Below are 17,149 nucleotides of genomic sequence, written 5' to 3' on the forward strand. Positions count from 1 at the left end.
CAGCCCACGCAAGCGGTTAGATGATGGCAACTAATGATGTGGCAGACGGTAATGCGGTCAAAAGCCTCTAAGGGTGTCGCTCTGCTGCGCTTATCTGAATAGATGAGTGCCGTATAAATAAACAGTCCTGCTGAGCCTATGCCGGGCTTTTAATTTTTTTTCTTCTTCTTTTCTCTTACCAAGGCGTTCCGGTAGTGTTGATAGGACGGAATTGCCGCCAATGAGCCTCCAATGATAGCGCCATTTTTTTCTTGTGATGATGGGATGACGGTGCACGTGACCTAGAGGCGACAGGCGACAGGCGACAGGCGACAGGCCTAGCCTAACCTCGAGATAACTTGGCACTTAGGGCTCTGGCCGCTTGCTGGACGCTTTTTGGTATTTGATTGTCCCTTTCTGATTATAAAGGTGTACCGCGCTGAGTGACTCCCTTTGAGACTCTTCTATTCTGGCTTGACATGTTGACAGGTTCTGGCCTGTGCTCGTATGTTGATGTCATAGTCAATCACAGCTTGTTATCTCGGTTGTCCCATATGTTTGTGTGAACCCTAACCCGAGTCGGTCCTTAAAAGTCACGGGCAACATGAATATGCCCCAATAAGCAATCTCAAATACGAACCTATAACTATAGTGTGTCTGGTTTCCCCTTGCTTTCTGCAGTGTTTGACGGGTGCCCGTGGACTAATGGACGACGACGCATAGGCCCGATAGAGGGCTACTTGGTGGAAAGCATGTGTAACTAGTTGCTTGCTTGTATGTACAAGGAACTAACTATGTACATGTGTCTACACTAACAGAACACCTTTGAGGCAGCAAGCCGTATTTCAAAGCGACTAGCGGTATAGGAAGAGGACCAAGATTATTCATTTGCATGTACATACAAGTCCATACGAAAGCAGGAAATGTCGGCGGGTATTGAGACAGATGGCAGAGACAGCAAGTCGAGATGGGCCGTGACCAGAAAAAGGCCATAAAGACGGAGCCGTTCCTGACGCCAGCCCATGAACATTGTTTTATGCTTGTACTTGCAGCTCTAGCCTCCCTGCTGGCGTCCTTGCATGGGTTGTCTGTCGAGGCTAAGAAGGGATGGCCAACATGGGACTGCCTGTTTATACTGAAACTAAGATGCGTGCTGTCCATCCCCTCCCCCGCTCACCAACGACCAGCCGATCACTAAAGCCTGCTCCTGCTCCTGCTCACTCGTACTCCTGATATTCTAAAGTCCCAACCTCGCATGAATTTAGTTTTGCAACATATACAGCTGGTGTGGTCACTGATCACCTGCTAGGGTTGTAGGAGTAGATAAGAGGGGGAAGATTGCGGTGAGGATAGGTAGATAAAAAAAAGCTAGCAGGGCCAAGGCCAAGGTCCAAGAGGAGCATCTATGGTGGATAGGTATCAACTATGCATGCAAGCATACATGGAAACACTCCACCCTGTGGCAGACGGTAGAGAGCTGAATGGTGTAAAGACAGCCCTGAAGATCTCTTGACTACTGCAAATTCTTATGTTTTGACAAAAAAGGCCAGCAGCCAGCTAACCAAAGGCAGGCTGGAGAGAGAATGCGTGCATATCACAACTATGCGTGGTTAGACACGTAACTATGCTGTCCTTGTGTCCGTGTACTTATTCTTGCAATAAGCATAAGCAACAAGCTTAGCCAAACAACAACCAACCGACCTACGGCTTTTGGAATGCCGGTCACACCAGCCCGAGAGCGCTTGCAGAACGGCCCCCATGTCCAGGTCTATCTCCATGGTCTGTCCAACATGGCTGTACATATATACTTTATTGTTAGTTGGTAGATTTGAAGCCACGGGGGGCGAGGGGCAGTGGACGCTGGGGCCATAACCAGAGGCACAAAAGACTCGTAAACAAACAACCAATGATACGAACTCGGGCTAGACTGGCCGTGATGTTACTTGGCGTAAGCATAGTGAGTGGCTTGGGTTGATGAGTAGTAATAGAACAACAAGGAGTGGGAATAACAGCAAATGGGGACTGTATGGGTGCACATGTATAATAGTAACCTGGCCTATAACTATACGCTATGAAATGTGCCAAGCACAGCCGTGGTTGGTCCGGGGTTAAGAACAGACATGCCTGCGCTGTCACTTGCGGAGAGCCAAGCCTTGTTAGGGTTTACCGGCCTCTTCTCTTACAGCCCCAGCTAGCAAGACAGTTGAAAGCAGCGACAAAGTGTTTAGAAAGGAGAGATAGGGCGGAAGAAAAGGCTTTAGCGTACCGAATGGCCGGCCAGACGGCATAAGCCACAGCGGCTCGTCTTTGCACGTCAGGCCAAGTCTGGTCAGGCATGGCTATGATGTGATGACAGGCCAAAGAGCTAGACAAAGGCGGCGCAAGCAGAGCAGAGTAGACATACATACATACTACGTACAAGTGCCTATAGCGGCAAAAAAAAAAAAAAGGGCCAAGGAAAAGAGTGGCCAGGCGAGCAAGAAGGAGTGTGTTTGGGTCGTATTTTATTGTTGCATTTTTGGGGGACAGGATTATTCTACTCCGGGGTTTCTGTCGCCGTGATGACGCAGCTTGCCTCATAACGGATGCTTGCTGGTCCCTGGGCTTCGAGTTTAGGCTTTTGCTGTTCTTTTGACGGCTGTCTGGGTGTTTTAACCCCGGCCATCGAATATCGAAAATCGAGAGACGAGGACCAAGTTCATTAGGTTGCTTTTTTTCTTCTTCTTTTTTTTTTTTTTTTTTTTCGCTCTTTTTTTTCTTCTATTTCCAGACCTTTTACCAATACGGACATCTCTCCCTTTTAACCAACTGCACTGTCAAAAAGGGCTAAAAGGATGCAAGGTCAACTGACTGGGGACAAGAAAAGCCTTTTCATTAGTTGGTTATTCATTATTCTTAGGTTTCCAGGAAGCCAAGGGAGGCTAGTCTGCCGGTGTTAGTGAAGTTGCGGGCGGTTGATATGTAGACACTTGCTTGACATGTGAGCGGACAGACTTGACAGGATGACATGGGGTTGATTGGTTTGAGGCTTGCCTTTTCAGGCGGCCTGGGTTGCTAGCTATCCACAGAAAACAGCAGTAGAAACAGCGGCAGACGCATTGGTAGCCAACCGGCCTGGATGGACCGACCCGACCGTATACACGATGTGCGCGGGCTTGGCAAGGAGGGAGAGAGAGAGACTGACGGCGAGACTGACGGAGCAAGTGGCAGAAACGAGAGAAAGACTCTGAGCCAAGGCAAGCCTAAATTGTGTCTTTGCCGCGTTGTCGTCACCGGCCAAGAAGGGCTATAGCCAACTGCGGGTGAGCCTGTTGAAGATGGATGTCAGGTCAGGGCTTGCTTTTCTTTTTCCTTTTATGTGACCAACTATTTATTTTCTCTCTTCTATTCGCCTTCAGACCTCCCTCCCCCTGCTCTGCCCTGCCCTTTTCTTAAAGGCTAAACCGACCCTCAACTGATATCCAAGCTTTTGTCGTCCTGTTGGTACATGCCTCCTTTGCTGCTCCTCGCATTAAATACTACTCTTCTTGCTCCCCGCCCGTCTCTCTCTTTTGCCGCCTAGAGTCTTCCTTTCTTCCTTCTTCTTCCCTTTGTCTCCCTCTTCGTCATTCTTCATTCTTGCTGCTCGCCGGCCTCTTCTTTGTCTCCAATCCATTCTTCCGAAAGCAACTTTAAGCTACACGACTAAACGGGCCCTAATCGCTCCGACTTGGCCTAGACTAAATAGGATACTCACTAACCAGGACTTCTATTCTGGGCTTTGCATGTACATACAATTACACTGGCTAGCTCAGGCTCGGGTGTACCAGGCCGGCCAACCTCAGCTCACAAGAACAGGAGCACAGGAGCACAGGAACTAACGTGGACAATCCCTCTCCACAGCCTCTTTATTTTCCCAAGAGGTTCGTTTCGGGACAGACACTCCCATCCTAGCATCTGCATCCGTCTCTCGACAACGGGCTTTCAGATTGCCGCCTGCACCTCTACATAAAGCACACATTACCCCGGGCCCGCCCCATGCGCCAACCTGCTTCTGTCTCCCCCAGAAGTTTCATGTTTCTCTTTGCACATTTTACTCTCACCTTGGTCTGCGATTTCTGGCTTTCGGGACGAAACAAAGCGGCATAACAGAATAAACAATTCGTCCGTAAACAATTCGTCCGCCACAGAGACGACGACACCCTCTGTGCAAGTATACGACAGCCAGCCAGAAACACCAGCGCACGTGCATCTCTGCTGCGTCGTAGCCCTGCCGGTCCTCCCTGTTTGTTTCCCTCCCCTCCCCTCCACTCTTCTCCTTCTTATACCGCCGGCAAGGCCTTTTGCTGCTTCCACCGCGCAGTTCCGCCAAAAACACCACCCAGCAAAAACCCGCCTCGCCAAGAACCCACTGAAGCACGTTAGTCCCCAATCCGCCGTGCGCGCACAAAGAATCTGCTCAGCAGCTGCGTCTTGCTGCGTCAGCACCAACGCCAACTGCCAGCACAAGAACCAGCCCTGTGCATCTGCATCCCGTCTCTTCTTCCTCCCTCTGCCGCCCTTTTTCTGTCTTTTTTTTTCTTTTCTTTTTCCTCGGCTTCTTCCAAAGTATTTGTCTGCCGTCTGTCTCCCTCTTCTCGCCCATTCTGTCTTGCCTTCACTCCTTTCTCTCCAGCCCCGGCATTCCGAACCTTCCACTTAAGCCGGTCTTCTCGCTCTTACGCGCCGGCTCTTGATTTCTCTTCTGGACCTTCCTCAAACGGACAGTGTTTGCACATAGCGTCATCCGCCGAAAACAACAAGCAGGAGCGACAACGATTCAACTGATCGTTACTTCCCATTTCATCAACACCTGCCCGCCTGGGTTCTTCTTTTCGTGTTCTCTTTTTCTTCTTCTTTTCCCGTCCTGCCCTCTTTTGGATTTTTTTTCTTCGTAGTTGCCGCAAGAAGTTGACGCACCTGCATACCCGTGTTCTATTTTTGCATCTTTACTCGCCCAGCTGCTGCCTTGTCCATCCGCAGCTTCCCTGGAGTCGCTGAAAATCGCGGAAGGTATCACAAGTGCCACCTCTTGTACCTGCCTCGTTTTCCGTCTCGCCATATACCTCACACAACTCGAGGATATCTGGATCCAACCGCATTTGTGTCTTGCCATTGAGCTACCACCATATTTCTGCCACAGCTGTCGCCCTCTTTCCACGGCGACTCTGTCCACCCATCAGCCTGCCGGTACTCTCGCCAAAAGCCCTTGGGCACTCGTATTTATACCTTTAGGAATGGCTCGTTTCTCCCGGTCATCCTCACGCCGAGGAAGTAGAGGTTAGTTTCATACATTTTACAACTTGATATCTCCCCCCTGTTTCTTCCCCAAACGCTGCATTCAACCTCTTGGATCCTCGCCACGATTGCCATGAATGGTGGCCATTGCATATCACAACTTGCTCCATCTCCCCTGTCACTCTCCAAAAATGTCCATCCACTACTTATCACATCTTCTCTCCCATCCCATCCCTCCTTCGTTGTTTCCCCCCTTCTTTTGCGCCTGCCCTCCTATCGAACCATGTCAAGTCCGAGGTTCCACGGGTTCCGGAAAAAAGCAGTGCGACCAGGATTCGTCTTGTTCCCGCGTCGCTTTTATGCCCATCGCAGACCACGAAACTCCACGACTAAGTCCGCAGCCCAGTCTTTGATCCTCCCCACAGAACATTTGTTATCAACAGGTAGACAGCATAATGCAAAGCCATGTCAGAGAAGTCTTTGTCGTGCTGCTTGCATATGCTGCCCCTGGATATTATTCCAGGTGGAATGGGCCAAAAACACAACGCACATGATAGAATCATGTTATGACGACATAGTTGTATAGTCCGCAGGGACCGTCACTGCATCTGGTGTTTTATCAGGTCTTTTCTGCCCTTCCCAGCGTTTCCTAGTGTTTCTGTCATGGATTTGATCTCCATGTGCACAGCATTGTTCAACTCTGTGATCCGAGACATGTTGTTGCCGTCAGCTGGCTTTGCATCATTTGTGTTCATATCACTTGCCATCCTTTGTCTCTCTTTTACACTCTCTCCCTCGTCACGTTTCTTCGTGATCCAAACACCAGCAAAACCGGACCAAAGTTTGATCCGACAGGCTAGTCCAGCTATTAGGACCAGGGTCCTGGCAACCAAGCTTGGGATTAAGAACCCACACCGCACCGGCACTAAAAAAGCAGTCACCCCCTTGTGAGGCGCCTGTCTTTTCTGTTGTTCGACGGGTTTTTGTCTGAGCCAGGGAGCAATTGACTTGACTTTGTGCCAGTTGCTATTCATACCAGACAATTTCGGTTTATATGTGTTCATTTACTTCCCTTATTTTGGCGTATGTTTTTTTTTTGTATCCCACGCTGTACCCCTTTTACCCCGTTATGCCTCTTGCGTTATACTGTACCCTTGCGTATCTGTCTACTTGCTCGGCTCCTATTGGTCCCTGGGTGTGCTTGAGCTTTAGTTTGTGGAGAGCCCATGACACTATAGCCGCTATAGCTTCAAACACCAGGCTGGTTTACCTTTTGCGGTCGACCCGTACACAGGGTCATGGCGTTTTGGGGCCTCGAGTTGAGGCACAAAGTGTCTCCAGAAGCAAGGAGACAGAGCCAAAGAGAACAAAAGCGAAGGTTCTTGGGATCTAGTCTGAAAACCAAGGCGTGCTGGCCCTGAGCCTTCAAATGGTGTCATGGCCACGCCAGCTAAAGTACCACCGGCTTTTTTGGCCAACGAGCCCCCCAAAAAGATCGCTTCCACAGGCCCGCCTTTCGGTTCCTGAACACAACTGTACTGCTTTTGGCTTGCATAGACGCGTGCTGTGCCGCAAGCTTATGCCAATGACAAGCCATCAATGTGCCGCCGATGACCCGCCGCTCTCTTCCCTTTTATAGCACACAGCACTTAGCACTCAGCACTAGGCTTTAGTGGAAGCACTACCCTGAAGATCACTGGCTTCTGGCCTATTAGTGCGAGTCACTCCCGGCTCCACATGTCCTTGATTTAGGCGCTGTCCTGCCCGTCAAGAATCTGCTATATGCAGCATTATGTCCCTCCAAGTTTCACTGAGACCTCTCCCCCTGGCAATTCCCCCGAGCCGCTACCGTTCTTGCCGCTCTTCGTCACGTCCTGTCGTGGTAGTTGCCTTGACCGATCGTAAATTAGCGCTCTAGAAGAGAAGAACAAGAAAAAGGCCCCCCAACTTTCTTCTTTAGTTTTCTCCCCTTCTTTCCTCCCCAGTCAGTGGTTCTGCCTGAGCCAACTGGAGCAAGAGCAAGAGCAAAAAGCACTTGCCGGTTGCCTGTCAGTGCTCCTTCCTCTTTTCACCTCGCTTGCCTTCCACCCCCGTTGCGCGTGCCTTCCTCCTCGCAAATCACCGCTCGTCTCTCGTCTCGTCTCGCCCAGCATCTTTTTTCTTCTCTTCCTCGCCTCTTTTTCTTTCTTCTCCCTTGAAACCTTTAGTGTGTGTGCTTGCTGCCTGCATTTGCGTCATCGCCGTCCCTTCCTTTGTTTGCCCAGCGCAAAATAATCATTTCTATACGCATTTTATCATCTACCTATTGCGCCCGTTGCCTCCGTCTCAATCACTGACCCGCGCCCGGCCTCCTCGTTACAGTTTTATCTTTTATCTCACAGTTCTCCGGCGTGCTCCGCGACTCCAAGGGCCACCCAACCCCGTCGCCGTCGCCTCCGTTAGACGACCGCTCCATCTCCACATTCTCCAAACACTCCCGCTCGACGTCCACACAGTCCGGCCTTGCCTCGGCCTCCTCACGCCCCGACTCTGGCATCCAGCACGACCCCAACCGCCCCATAACCCCGGCCTCCTCGGTTGACGACGTCCCTGTCCACGAAAGCAGTCGCAACGACGCTGCCTCGGTCCGCACTGCGCCGCTTTCAATTGCCACCACCGCCACCGTCCGCACTAGAGCCAGACCTCGCCGTGGTTCCAGACCACTGTCTATGGTGCAGACCTACCAGCCATCCATCATGGAAATCGACGACAACACCATCCCCGAGCTGCAGCATGTCTTTAATCTGCTGAACAGCCATGGAAACAAGCTCTACCAGGAGGGGTACTTCCTCAAGCTAGACGACCAGGACTCGAGTACGTACCGCCCCTAGAAAACACTGCATCCGGGCATCTCACTAACACTCCATTCTTCGCCGACAGATGGCAAGCCGAACGCTGACCGGACCTGGACCGAATGCTTTGCCCAGCTCGTCGGCACTGTGCTGTCGCTTTGGGATGCCGCCGAGCTGGATGCCGCCGGTGAAGAGGGCGAGGTCCTGCCCAAGTTCATCAACATCACCGATGCCTCGATCAAGATGGTGAGTTGCGGAACCCTGTGCCGTCCCCAGGCCAAATATGTCGCTAATCTCCTCCCCCGCCTAGATCGACTCTCTGCCGACCCGTGGCGATGAGCAGCCCCTGCAGAATATTCTTAGTGTTTCTACTGCCGGCCGCAATCGCTACCTCCTACACTTCAACTCCCACGACTCGTTGGTGCAGTGGGCAGCGGCCATCCGGTTAGCCATCTTTGAGCACAACAGTCTACAGGAGGCCTACACCGGCGGTCTGATTGCCGGCAAGGCTCGCACGCTCAACAACGTCAATCTGATTCTCGACCGCTGGCGTGTGCCTTCTGAGGCCTGGGTCAGAGTGCGCTTTGGCGCGGGGACGCCGTGGCGTCGCTGCTGGTGTGTGGTAACGCCGCCAGACGAAAAGGAGTTCCAGAAACTACAGAAGAGCACCAAGAAAAAGTCGGCTTATGACCGGTCCATGCCAGTGCTCAAGGGTGACATCAAGTTCTACGATGTGCGTCGCGAGACACCCAAGAAGCAAAAAAAGGTCAACCCGATTGCGTCCATCTCGGACGCCTATGCTGCTTATGCACTCTACCCTCAGGCCAAGTCGCTTGTCGACAACTCCACCCTGGTCAAGATTGAGGGCCACATTACCATCCACAGCTCCCCGCCATCTTCGACCGAGGGCTTTGTATTTGTCATGCCTGAAGTTCCTCCGGCCGTTGGTGGCTTCGAGATGCTGTTGCGCTTTCTGTTTCCCACATGGGATACTTTTGCTCTATATGGCAGACCCAGTCGACTAGCAGCCAGTAATCTTGACTCGCGGTCTCTAATGTTTGCCATGCCAAAGAACAAGCGTTACGGCTACCTGGACCTTGAAGATGTGTCTGAGATCATTACCACCCAGTCAGCTTCCTCTGGATGGTCCGAGGCCGAATGGCGCAAGAAACTCAAGGAGTGCACCGGAACACGGCTAAACGAAATGAACGAAAATGGCGGTGTGCCCCCGCGCCACAGCCGCAACAGCAGCAACCAGAGCAACCGCATGAGCAACCCCCCTGTCGCCGGCCCGCCGCCCAGCCGCACGCGCGTTGGCTTCTCCGACAGCCCACCGTCTAGCTCATCTTCGAGTGGGCCGCCGTCGCAACGCAGCATGAACCAGGGTCCTCCACCCATGAACCAAGGCCCACCGCAACAGCCGCCGCCTCTGCAAACCCAGCAGTCCATGCCTCCCCAGGGTCTCGTGCCTGCGGGTATGCCCATGAACGGCATGTCACCGAATGGTATGCCACCAAACGGCCGGCCGTCCATGGAACAGCAGTACCAGTCCTATTCTCGCCCCAACAACCTTCCTACTCCGCCGCCTGCTGAGCTTGCTACTCCTCAAACCCCCGTCAACGGACGCAATGCCATGTTTGCACCTGGTGCTGGAAACAGCCACGATCCTTCAGCGAACCGCAGCTCGCCTCCACATTTTGATCATGGACAAACCGACAACTACAGCGACTATGCGCCCAGCGCCATCTACGATGCCATGGGCTCCGACCAGTCTCCTGTTTCCATTGCTGAGCTGGAATCCATGCGTCTCTCCACACCTGAGCCTGTCATGCGCCCGCCGCAGTTTAACAATCGTGCCCCTCCCAACGGCCAGGGTGGCGCCCCTCGCTCCGCCTACCACACTGAAGACATGAGACGTGCGACTCAGAGACTTTCCAACGACACCATGGACCAGCTCAACATGTCGATCAAGATGGCGGACCAACAAAATTACGGCGGACCCCAGAACAGAGGACCTCCCCCGAACGGCATGCCTCCATACAACAGAGGCCCCCCGCCAAATGGCATGCCGCCACACAACAGAGGTCCTCCGCCAATGAGCATGCCCTCTCAGATGCGTGGGCCTCCCCCGAACGGCATGCCCCCTCAAAACCGGGGACCCCCTCCAAACGGAATGGCTCCTCAGAACCGGGGACCTCCTCCGAATGGAATGGGTCCGCAAAACCGAGGACCTCCTCCCAACGGCATGCCTCCGCAGATGCGGGGCCCGCCCCCAAATGGCATGCCGCCTCAGAATCGGCCTCCTCTCAACCACGGGCCTGGCAGCTACGGGCCCGGTCCGGGCAGCCGACAGGGCTCCCGCCCGTCTCCTGGCCCGCAGCCGCGGGGCGGCTCGCCGTACGGCGGCGACCCGCGCAACCAACAACGGGGCCCGCCGCCGCCCCATCACCAGCAGCAGCAACCGCAAAGATATCCTTCACCGCACCAGCAAGGTCCTCCGCCGCAGCAGTGGCGTGGGCCGCAACCGCCCGGTACCGTTCCTGTGAGTAGCCCTGTGCCCTAATAACCGGTTATGAATATGGTGTTTCTCCTGCCCCCTGTGCACCTGTCTTTGTGTGGCTCTCATTTTTTCCCTTTTTTTTCTGCAAACCTGTCTGTCTCCGATGGAACTATCAAGACGTGGGCCTGGGCCCCAGGGGGGTCTGGTCGGTCTGGTTCGAGGGGCGAACAGGCCCCTGGAGAGGTTGGCAGACGCAAAGAAACACGACGACACTGCTCAGGGAGCACCGCTCGGGGAGAGAACTGGGCCAAGCTTAATGATTCGTGGTACTGACGCGTTGTAGCAGTAAAAAAAAAAAACCTACCGCAAAAAAAAACACAGGCACACCAGACACAGACACACATACATTTGCCGAGCCTTTCATGCAAGGCAATCTTTCTCTAGAGACAACGTCCTCTCACGAGCTACGAGCGACGCATAGGTTATTAAATTAAATACTGAGTTCATTTGTTTTTCCTCTGACTAGATTGTACCGTACCGTGATTGCGAAATTGAGGGCCGTAGTGTTTGTACCATTGAAAAGAGAGAGTTGTTTATCGTTTAACGTCGTTTGAAAGGAGAGAGAAGGATGACGTTTGACAAACATGAGATAACAATGACATTTGATTCGAGGTTGGCGCTGTTAGGGTTTATCGCACACTGAGAAATCACAGCAGGGTCGACTATCACCAAGTTATCAGTATGTATGCATGTACATTACGCCGAGGCGTCTTTCTTTTTGTACATCACAGGAATCATCTCGAGGAGCGTGGATTCGGCCTCGACCAAGGCCCAGACAGGCCGATGGGCTTTTTTTTCCTTTTTTTCTTCTTTCTTCTTTGCTATGCCGTGAGAAAATGCTCGCGGCGAGGTCGGCAGAGAGCGGTGATGGTTTATTCATTCTTGCTATTTAATCATTTTTATTTCTGGGGGGAGAGAAACACTGAGAGAAAGTATGTGCGCGTTTTGTGCATGTGAGCCGATGTCTGTGAAATGCGTGGGTGGGCTGGACTTTTTTTTTTCTTTCTCACTGGCATGTATACTTTTGTACAAGTACCAAGGAAGCGCATGTAAGGCGGCGTATGGGTAGCGGTAGAGATGTGGGCATGGAAAGCTGGGGAGTCGGTTTATCGGGGCAAGTATTTGGTTAGAGAGCGGGCGTGAGCTTTCTTGGAGGCCGAAAGAACAATGTACGAGCTGAAGTATAGCTAACTAGCCAAATAACTAGTTGGTTCTTTAGTTCGTTAACTACATGAAGGTGTAGATATGTACTCCAGAGAGGCTCCAAGGCGGTGACGCTTCCGCAGCTTGTGATAGCATTGTGCCGGCATAAAAAGCAAGGCCCAAAAGAAGTTCGGCCTCGTTCTTGAGGCAGCGATAAAAAGGCCAGATACACACGTACTAATCGCAACTATAGAAGAGGATTGGGCTCGTGGGAGCAAGGACACCTAATATAGAGGTGGTTTATCAAGTGTCTTTATATTGTGCCATTATGTGACGGAGAAATAAAAAGAGACTTCCCCAAGGCCAGAAACAATGCGGTGAGCAGGTGTGGACCGCCAGAGGACAGTGGAACACGAGAGCGCCAGGGTCGGAGGGATCAGAGGGACGGCGAAGGACGGCGAAGGACGGCGAGCCGAGCACGCCCACAGAGAAGCAAGAGACAGGCAGAGACAGAGTCAGAGATGCAGGTTGATGGACACGAAACAGGGCAGGGAACATGGGGGACGCAGGACGAGAGGGGGGCGTGTCTGGGCGGGACGGCGCTGCTCAGGCCACACACAAGCCTCACCAATACAGGCAGAGAGAAAGAGAGAGCTCTGGATGCTGACGGACAGGCCTGCAGAAGAGCTTGACGGGCGTGGTTAGTGCAGTGCAATCTGCCGAGATATCGAGGGCAAGTATTCGCTTCTCGCTTCTTGCTCTTGGAGCCAAACACTCAGTCTTGCCCACGACACCCACTCGTGCTATACAGATCTTGTTACCAGTACCTATTTCCTTTCCGGCCTGTTTTCTCTTTCGTCTCAAGACAGCCCTCGTATCCTGTTGCGGAATTCCCAGAGCCAGCGAAACAAACAAGGCGGTCCATCCTTTCAACACCCACGCCAGGGCTTAGCCAGCACAGGCGCCTCCCTCCCCCCCCGCGGCCAATGCAGACAGGCCCAAATGCCTGCCGAGGCCTTGGTTGGCTTGTGTCGTATGTAATTTGTCTGCTTTGTCTAGGCCTATGCCAACGGGTTGCTTAGCATACACTTTGACACCACAGCGAGCGCGAAGCAAGTTGTTGGCGTGTGTGGATGGGCTTTGCTGCTGTTGCTTGGGGTGGGTGCTGGGCTGGGCCCTGGTACCCTGCTGCGTGATCCTTGATACCCCTTCTCCTAGGCGTGTCCTGATTCCAGGGACGACACGACAGAGGCGGACGAACACAACCATGGTCGACTGATGTAGACAATAGGCGGTTCTTGGTTGGTTGCTAGCCCCGGGCAGAACTGGCGCCGGCGCCGGCGCTGGCTGGGGGCCATGTACGATATATGTACATATGTGCAGATGGCGAGATGGCGCGTTTCTGTAAAGCGTCTGTACTCATTGCGTACAATGGCACAATGCCGAGCTTCCTGTCATGCTTTGTTGGTGTTGATGGCCTCCCCCCCATGAGGCGCTTCGACCAACCAAGTCCTGCCAGAACACTGCGGTGTATTATTTTTCTTGACTTTTTTTTTTCTTTTTTCTTTTTCTTTTTTTGTTTTTACAGCTGGCCGCGTCTTGCATTTCTCGGAAAGACTTCTCTCGCGCGCCCACTCTTTTCAAGTTGGTTCGTTCTGGCACACCCGTCATTCTTGCCGAGCGCCCCCGGCTTTGGTCTTTGATAGCCATCTCTCATGCCCCTTGGCTTTCTTTTTCTCTTTTTCTTTTTCTTTTCTGTTTTATTCCCTCCCTCTACACGTTTTCTTAAACCCCGGCTCAGGCTCTAGACCATCTGCCTTCATTAGCCTGCTTTAGGACTTGTTTTTGTTGTTTTCGGTTTTGCGTATCCCGAACAAGTGCTCCCTGCGCTGTCCCATACTTTTTTTTCTTTTCTTTTTTTTGTGCTTTTATACCTCCATTTTATAGACTGCTGTCTATTATATCTCTTATATGTGTTCTCCCCAATATAATACCCCGTCGTCCTCCGCTCTTCTGCACGTCTCTTCTGGGCTTCTGTAGACCATCTTGTTCTTCAATTTTCCTTTCTTTTCTCTGACCTCGACCTGCAGCTTTTCCTTTCTACTTTGTTTTCTTTCTTGCCTCTAGACTCCTCGACCGCTATTCGTTTCTGCCTCTACATCTGCCACTTATAATACATCATATGCTCTTTGCCTGCTTGTTTCTCTCAACCTCCGTCTACATCGCCTTCTAATCAATCAACTTCCCAACCCACAAACTTGTGCGCCATGCCCAGCTTCTTCTTCAACCCATTCAGCTCACAACGCTCTGGCCCCCGCGTTGTAAATCCCATGGTCAACTCGTTGCCCAAGCCAGAGCCCAGCAAAGAGCCTGCGCCGTGTCTGCCATCGCTGCCCGATATTTCCTCGGACTCGGGTTCTATCATGAACACGAGCATCCCGGACAGCGAGTCTTCTGAGCGTCCCGGGAAGCTCAAGGTCATTGGTGGCAGTGATGATGACGCCAAGCCTAAGCCAGACGAGTACAAGGTCCCGGAAATTGATTTTGGGCCGACATTCAATTTTGCTGCCAAGGAGCTCCCCAAGGATAAGCTGCGCGCCATTGCTGGCGACTCCTACGGCAGCCGGGCAAACACAGCTGATGACTCCAAGCACAAGAGCATGAACGAGCAGTGGCGCCGCATCAATGCCTCGTCCTCTGCCCTCAACGCCAGGCCCGGAACTGTCGCTAGCCACTACCGCAATGTGTCGCGCGAGTCGCTCATTGGCGAGCACCCGCATCTACAGCACCACCGCCGCCGCTCGTCGACCGCCTTCCTGTCCCACGGCAACACGGCCGGCTCGCCCGCCGGAGCCTATAGCCGCACGCCCCCGCGATCCACCACTGCTCTGCCGCTGACCCCCAGGCGCATGCTGACGCCAGAGAGCATCGACCAGGGCTCTCACTCTCGCTCACACTCGTACTCTTCGCAACCCCACTCCCGTTCACACTCGCAATCGGTTTCCCAGGCACACCTGCGCAAGCAGTCTGTCGATTCATATGCCCAGTCCGCCCGGCCGTACTCCCGCAACGCCGCACCCACCCTCGTCGAGCAACAGGCAGTGCGGCCCGACCTCGTTTCACACCTTTCCGCCCGCGAGCAGGAGCACGTGGCGCGCCTGACGGGCGGCCCGTTGATCTCGCTTGTCACCACACCCACCCGGCAGGCTAATAGCAGTGCTGTCGGTGGCACCAGCAGCCCGAGCCGCGGCCACGAGCAGAGCCCGTCGGTTGGCCTGGTCGGTGCCATTGATGCCCGGCAGCGCGAGAAGGAGCAGCTCAAGGCCAGCGGTGCCTACAACCCCAGCGTGGCCTACGCGCTGCGCGAGCGCCAACAGCAGATTGCCATGCAGCAGATGCAGATGGCGCAGGCACAGAGTCTGGCATTCCAGAACCAGCAGATGCAGATGCAGTTCCAGGCACAGTGGGAGCAGCAGCAGATGCAGCAGCAAATCCAACAACAGCAGCAGCAGATGGCCATGATGGCTGCCACCCCGCGTGCCATGACTGCCAACGGCATGTACCCCATGCACGGCATGCCGACCAGCGCAACGGTCGGCAGCGGTCTCGGCTCCATGGCCGCGCAGCAGCAGCAGCGCAGGCCCTTTCTGGCCGCCGGTGCTAGTGGCTACTAGAAGCTGGCGCTGTTGGTACTTCGGCCGGGGAGTCGTCGTGGGCTCTGGGCTATGCCCTTGTCGTTGCTGTTTGACAGAAACGTCCAGAAACAATTGTCGCTTGGGTCTCACAGGGCCAGGAGTTAGGACACTTGCTGGGATCTCCCCTGTATGGTTGGATTCTAGTCATGCCTACTTCGTTCCTGCTTAGCTTCTGAAGATGTGGACTACGACGTCAGTTGGTGCTAAAAATAGCATCAACATACAAATACGAGTTGGCTATGTTTGTAGTTTGCATTGCGGTGCTTCATTTTTGGTGAGAACAGACAAGATAAGAAAAGGTCAAGTTTACGGTTGTCGTTTTGGGGATTTCTGAATTTTCTGGAGTTTTTCTTTTCCATCCTTTTTTTTTTTTTTTTTTGGTTGTGTTACTCATTGCAGGCGTTTCTTTTTTTTTTCCTTCTGGTTTCACCATTGTCTCTCGTTTTCCCATCATCTACATCATTCGTTTTGGGCTTTCTCATGATTTCCTTTGTTTCCTTTGTCTTTTGCTTATACCTAGCCTTTGTTTATTCTAGCATTCAGCAAATCCACACATCATACACCTCTTTATTAGTATTATGTACTCTCACAATATCACGCCGCATTCAGAAATGCTTGTCTCTTCTTGTGTTGGTTCTGGGTCTCTTCCGATATGCGAGTCCGTGGCTATGGAGAAGCGAATCGGCTAGGCCACAAGCGAAGGGCTGTGAAGTTCCAGGGAATAAACAGGCTGCGTGTGTGTGTGTGTGGGAAAGCAAAACTTCGTCCCCTGTACCCTGGCTGAGACGTATGCAGACGTGTCCAGGGAGTGTCTCTATTACTGAACAACAAACACTTTGATCGACAGAGCATCCGTGCATACATACGCTCCCGACCTCACTATAAAGCCCAGCCCGTCAAGACATACGATGGTGGGCGGTATGTGGCTTGCGGGTAGGTGAAAAAGACTCCAGTTGGCACATGCGTCCGTGGTTTGGGGCCAGTGAGCTCTTTTTTCTTGCTGTTATCTGTGGCTGGTCTGCAAAAATAAGCAGCGCAGAAGGAAGACAAGCTTGGACTGGTGCTTTAAGATAAAATTTTAAATTCGTTTGTGCGTCATGCAGTTCATGTTTCGCCGGTAGCATGAAGTGCACTATAGCATATGATATACGGGGCCGTGGGCAAGTGAGACGGGCCGCTGCAGTCACAAGGCCCTACAGGGCAGATGAGCGAGATACAGGAGCCAGGACAATCGAGGACTGTTAGGTTTGTGTATGTATGTACTTGTACTACATAAAGACGTCTGCATAGAGTCATGTATGAATGCATGTATCCTACCCCCGTCTGACCCGCGGGCGTTATCTAAGACAACGGGTGTTTGTAAACTTTGAGCACAGCGATCCGAGTCTTAATTCTCCGGACCGTTGTATGAGACGACGTGCTGTTGCTGACTTGCACAATTACATGCTGACCACATAGTTACGTGTAGTCACTTGGGCTTGTACACTAATTCTGTACGCGCACTTTCGACGTTGCCGATTCGCCAACCTGTATCCTCCGCCAGAGACCTGAGACATCCGGGCAAGACCAGAATCTCATCTAGGGGGGTATCTATACAGTCCCTCTTGTTTTCCATCTCCGACGGAGCGAAGTCCAAGACATGGCTGGATAGCACAACCAAGCCGCGACTGAGTCCGAGATATGCC

The 17,149-nt window shown here is 52.7% G+C and overlaps 2 protein-coding genes across 2 annotated transcripts; both read left to right on the plus strand.

Moving 5' to 3' along the window:
- Positions 1 to 5,234: 5,234 nt before the first annotated feature.
- Positions 5,235 to 10,629, plus strand: BROUX77_000508 (uncharacterized protein; the record flags this gene model as incomplete). Its single annotated transcript, XM_073749911.1, has 4 exons — positions 5,235 to 5,277; positions 7,597 to 8,088; positions 8,155 to 8,312; positions 8,377 to 10,629. The coding sequence occupies 4 exons, from the start codon at positions 5,235 to 5,237 to the stop codon at positions 10,627 to 10,629; spliced, it is 2,946 nt and encodes a 981-aa protein (XP_073608745.1).
- Positions 10,630 to 14,036: 3,407 nt separating this feature from the next.
- On the plus strand, positions 14,037 to 15,443 carry BROUX77_000509 (uncharacterized protein; the record flags this gene model as incomplete). Its single annotated transcript, XM_073749922.1, has 1 exon — positions 14,037 to 15,443. One exon carries the CDS (start codon positions 14,037 to 14,039, stop codon positions 15,441 to 15,443), a length of 1,407 nt encoding a protein of 468 aa, XP_073608746.1.
- Between the last annotated feature and the right edge of the window lie 1,706 nt (positions 15,444 to 17,149).

Source organism: Berkeleyomyces rouxiae (assembly GCF_048999995.1).
Source record: "Berkeleyomyces rouxiae strain 22BRR77 chromosome Unknown BrBRR77_ptg000001l, whole genome shotgun sequence".
Taxonomy (NCBI): Eukaryota; Fungi; Ascomycota; class Sordariomycetes; order Microascales; family Ceratocystidaceae; genus Berkeleyomyces; species Berkeleyomyces rouxiae.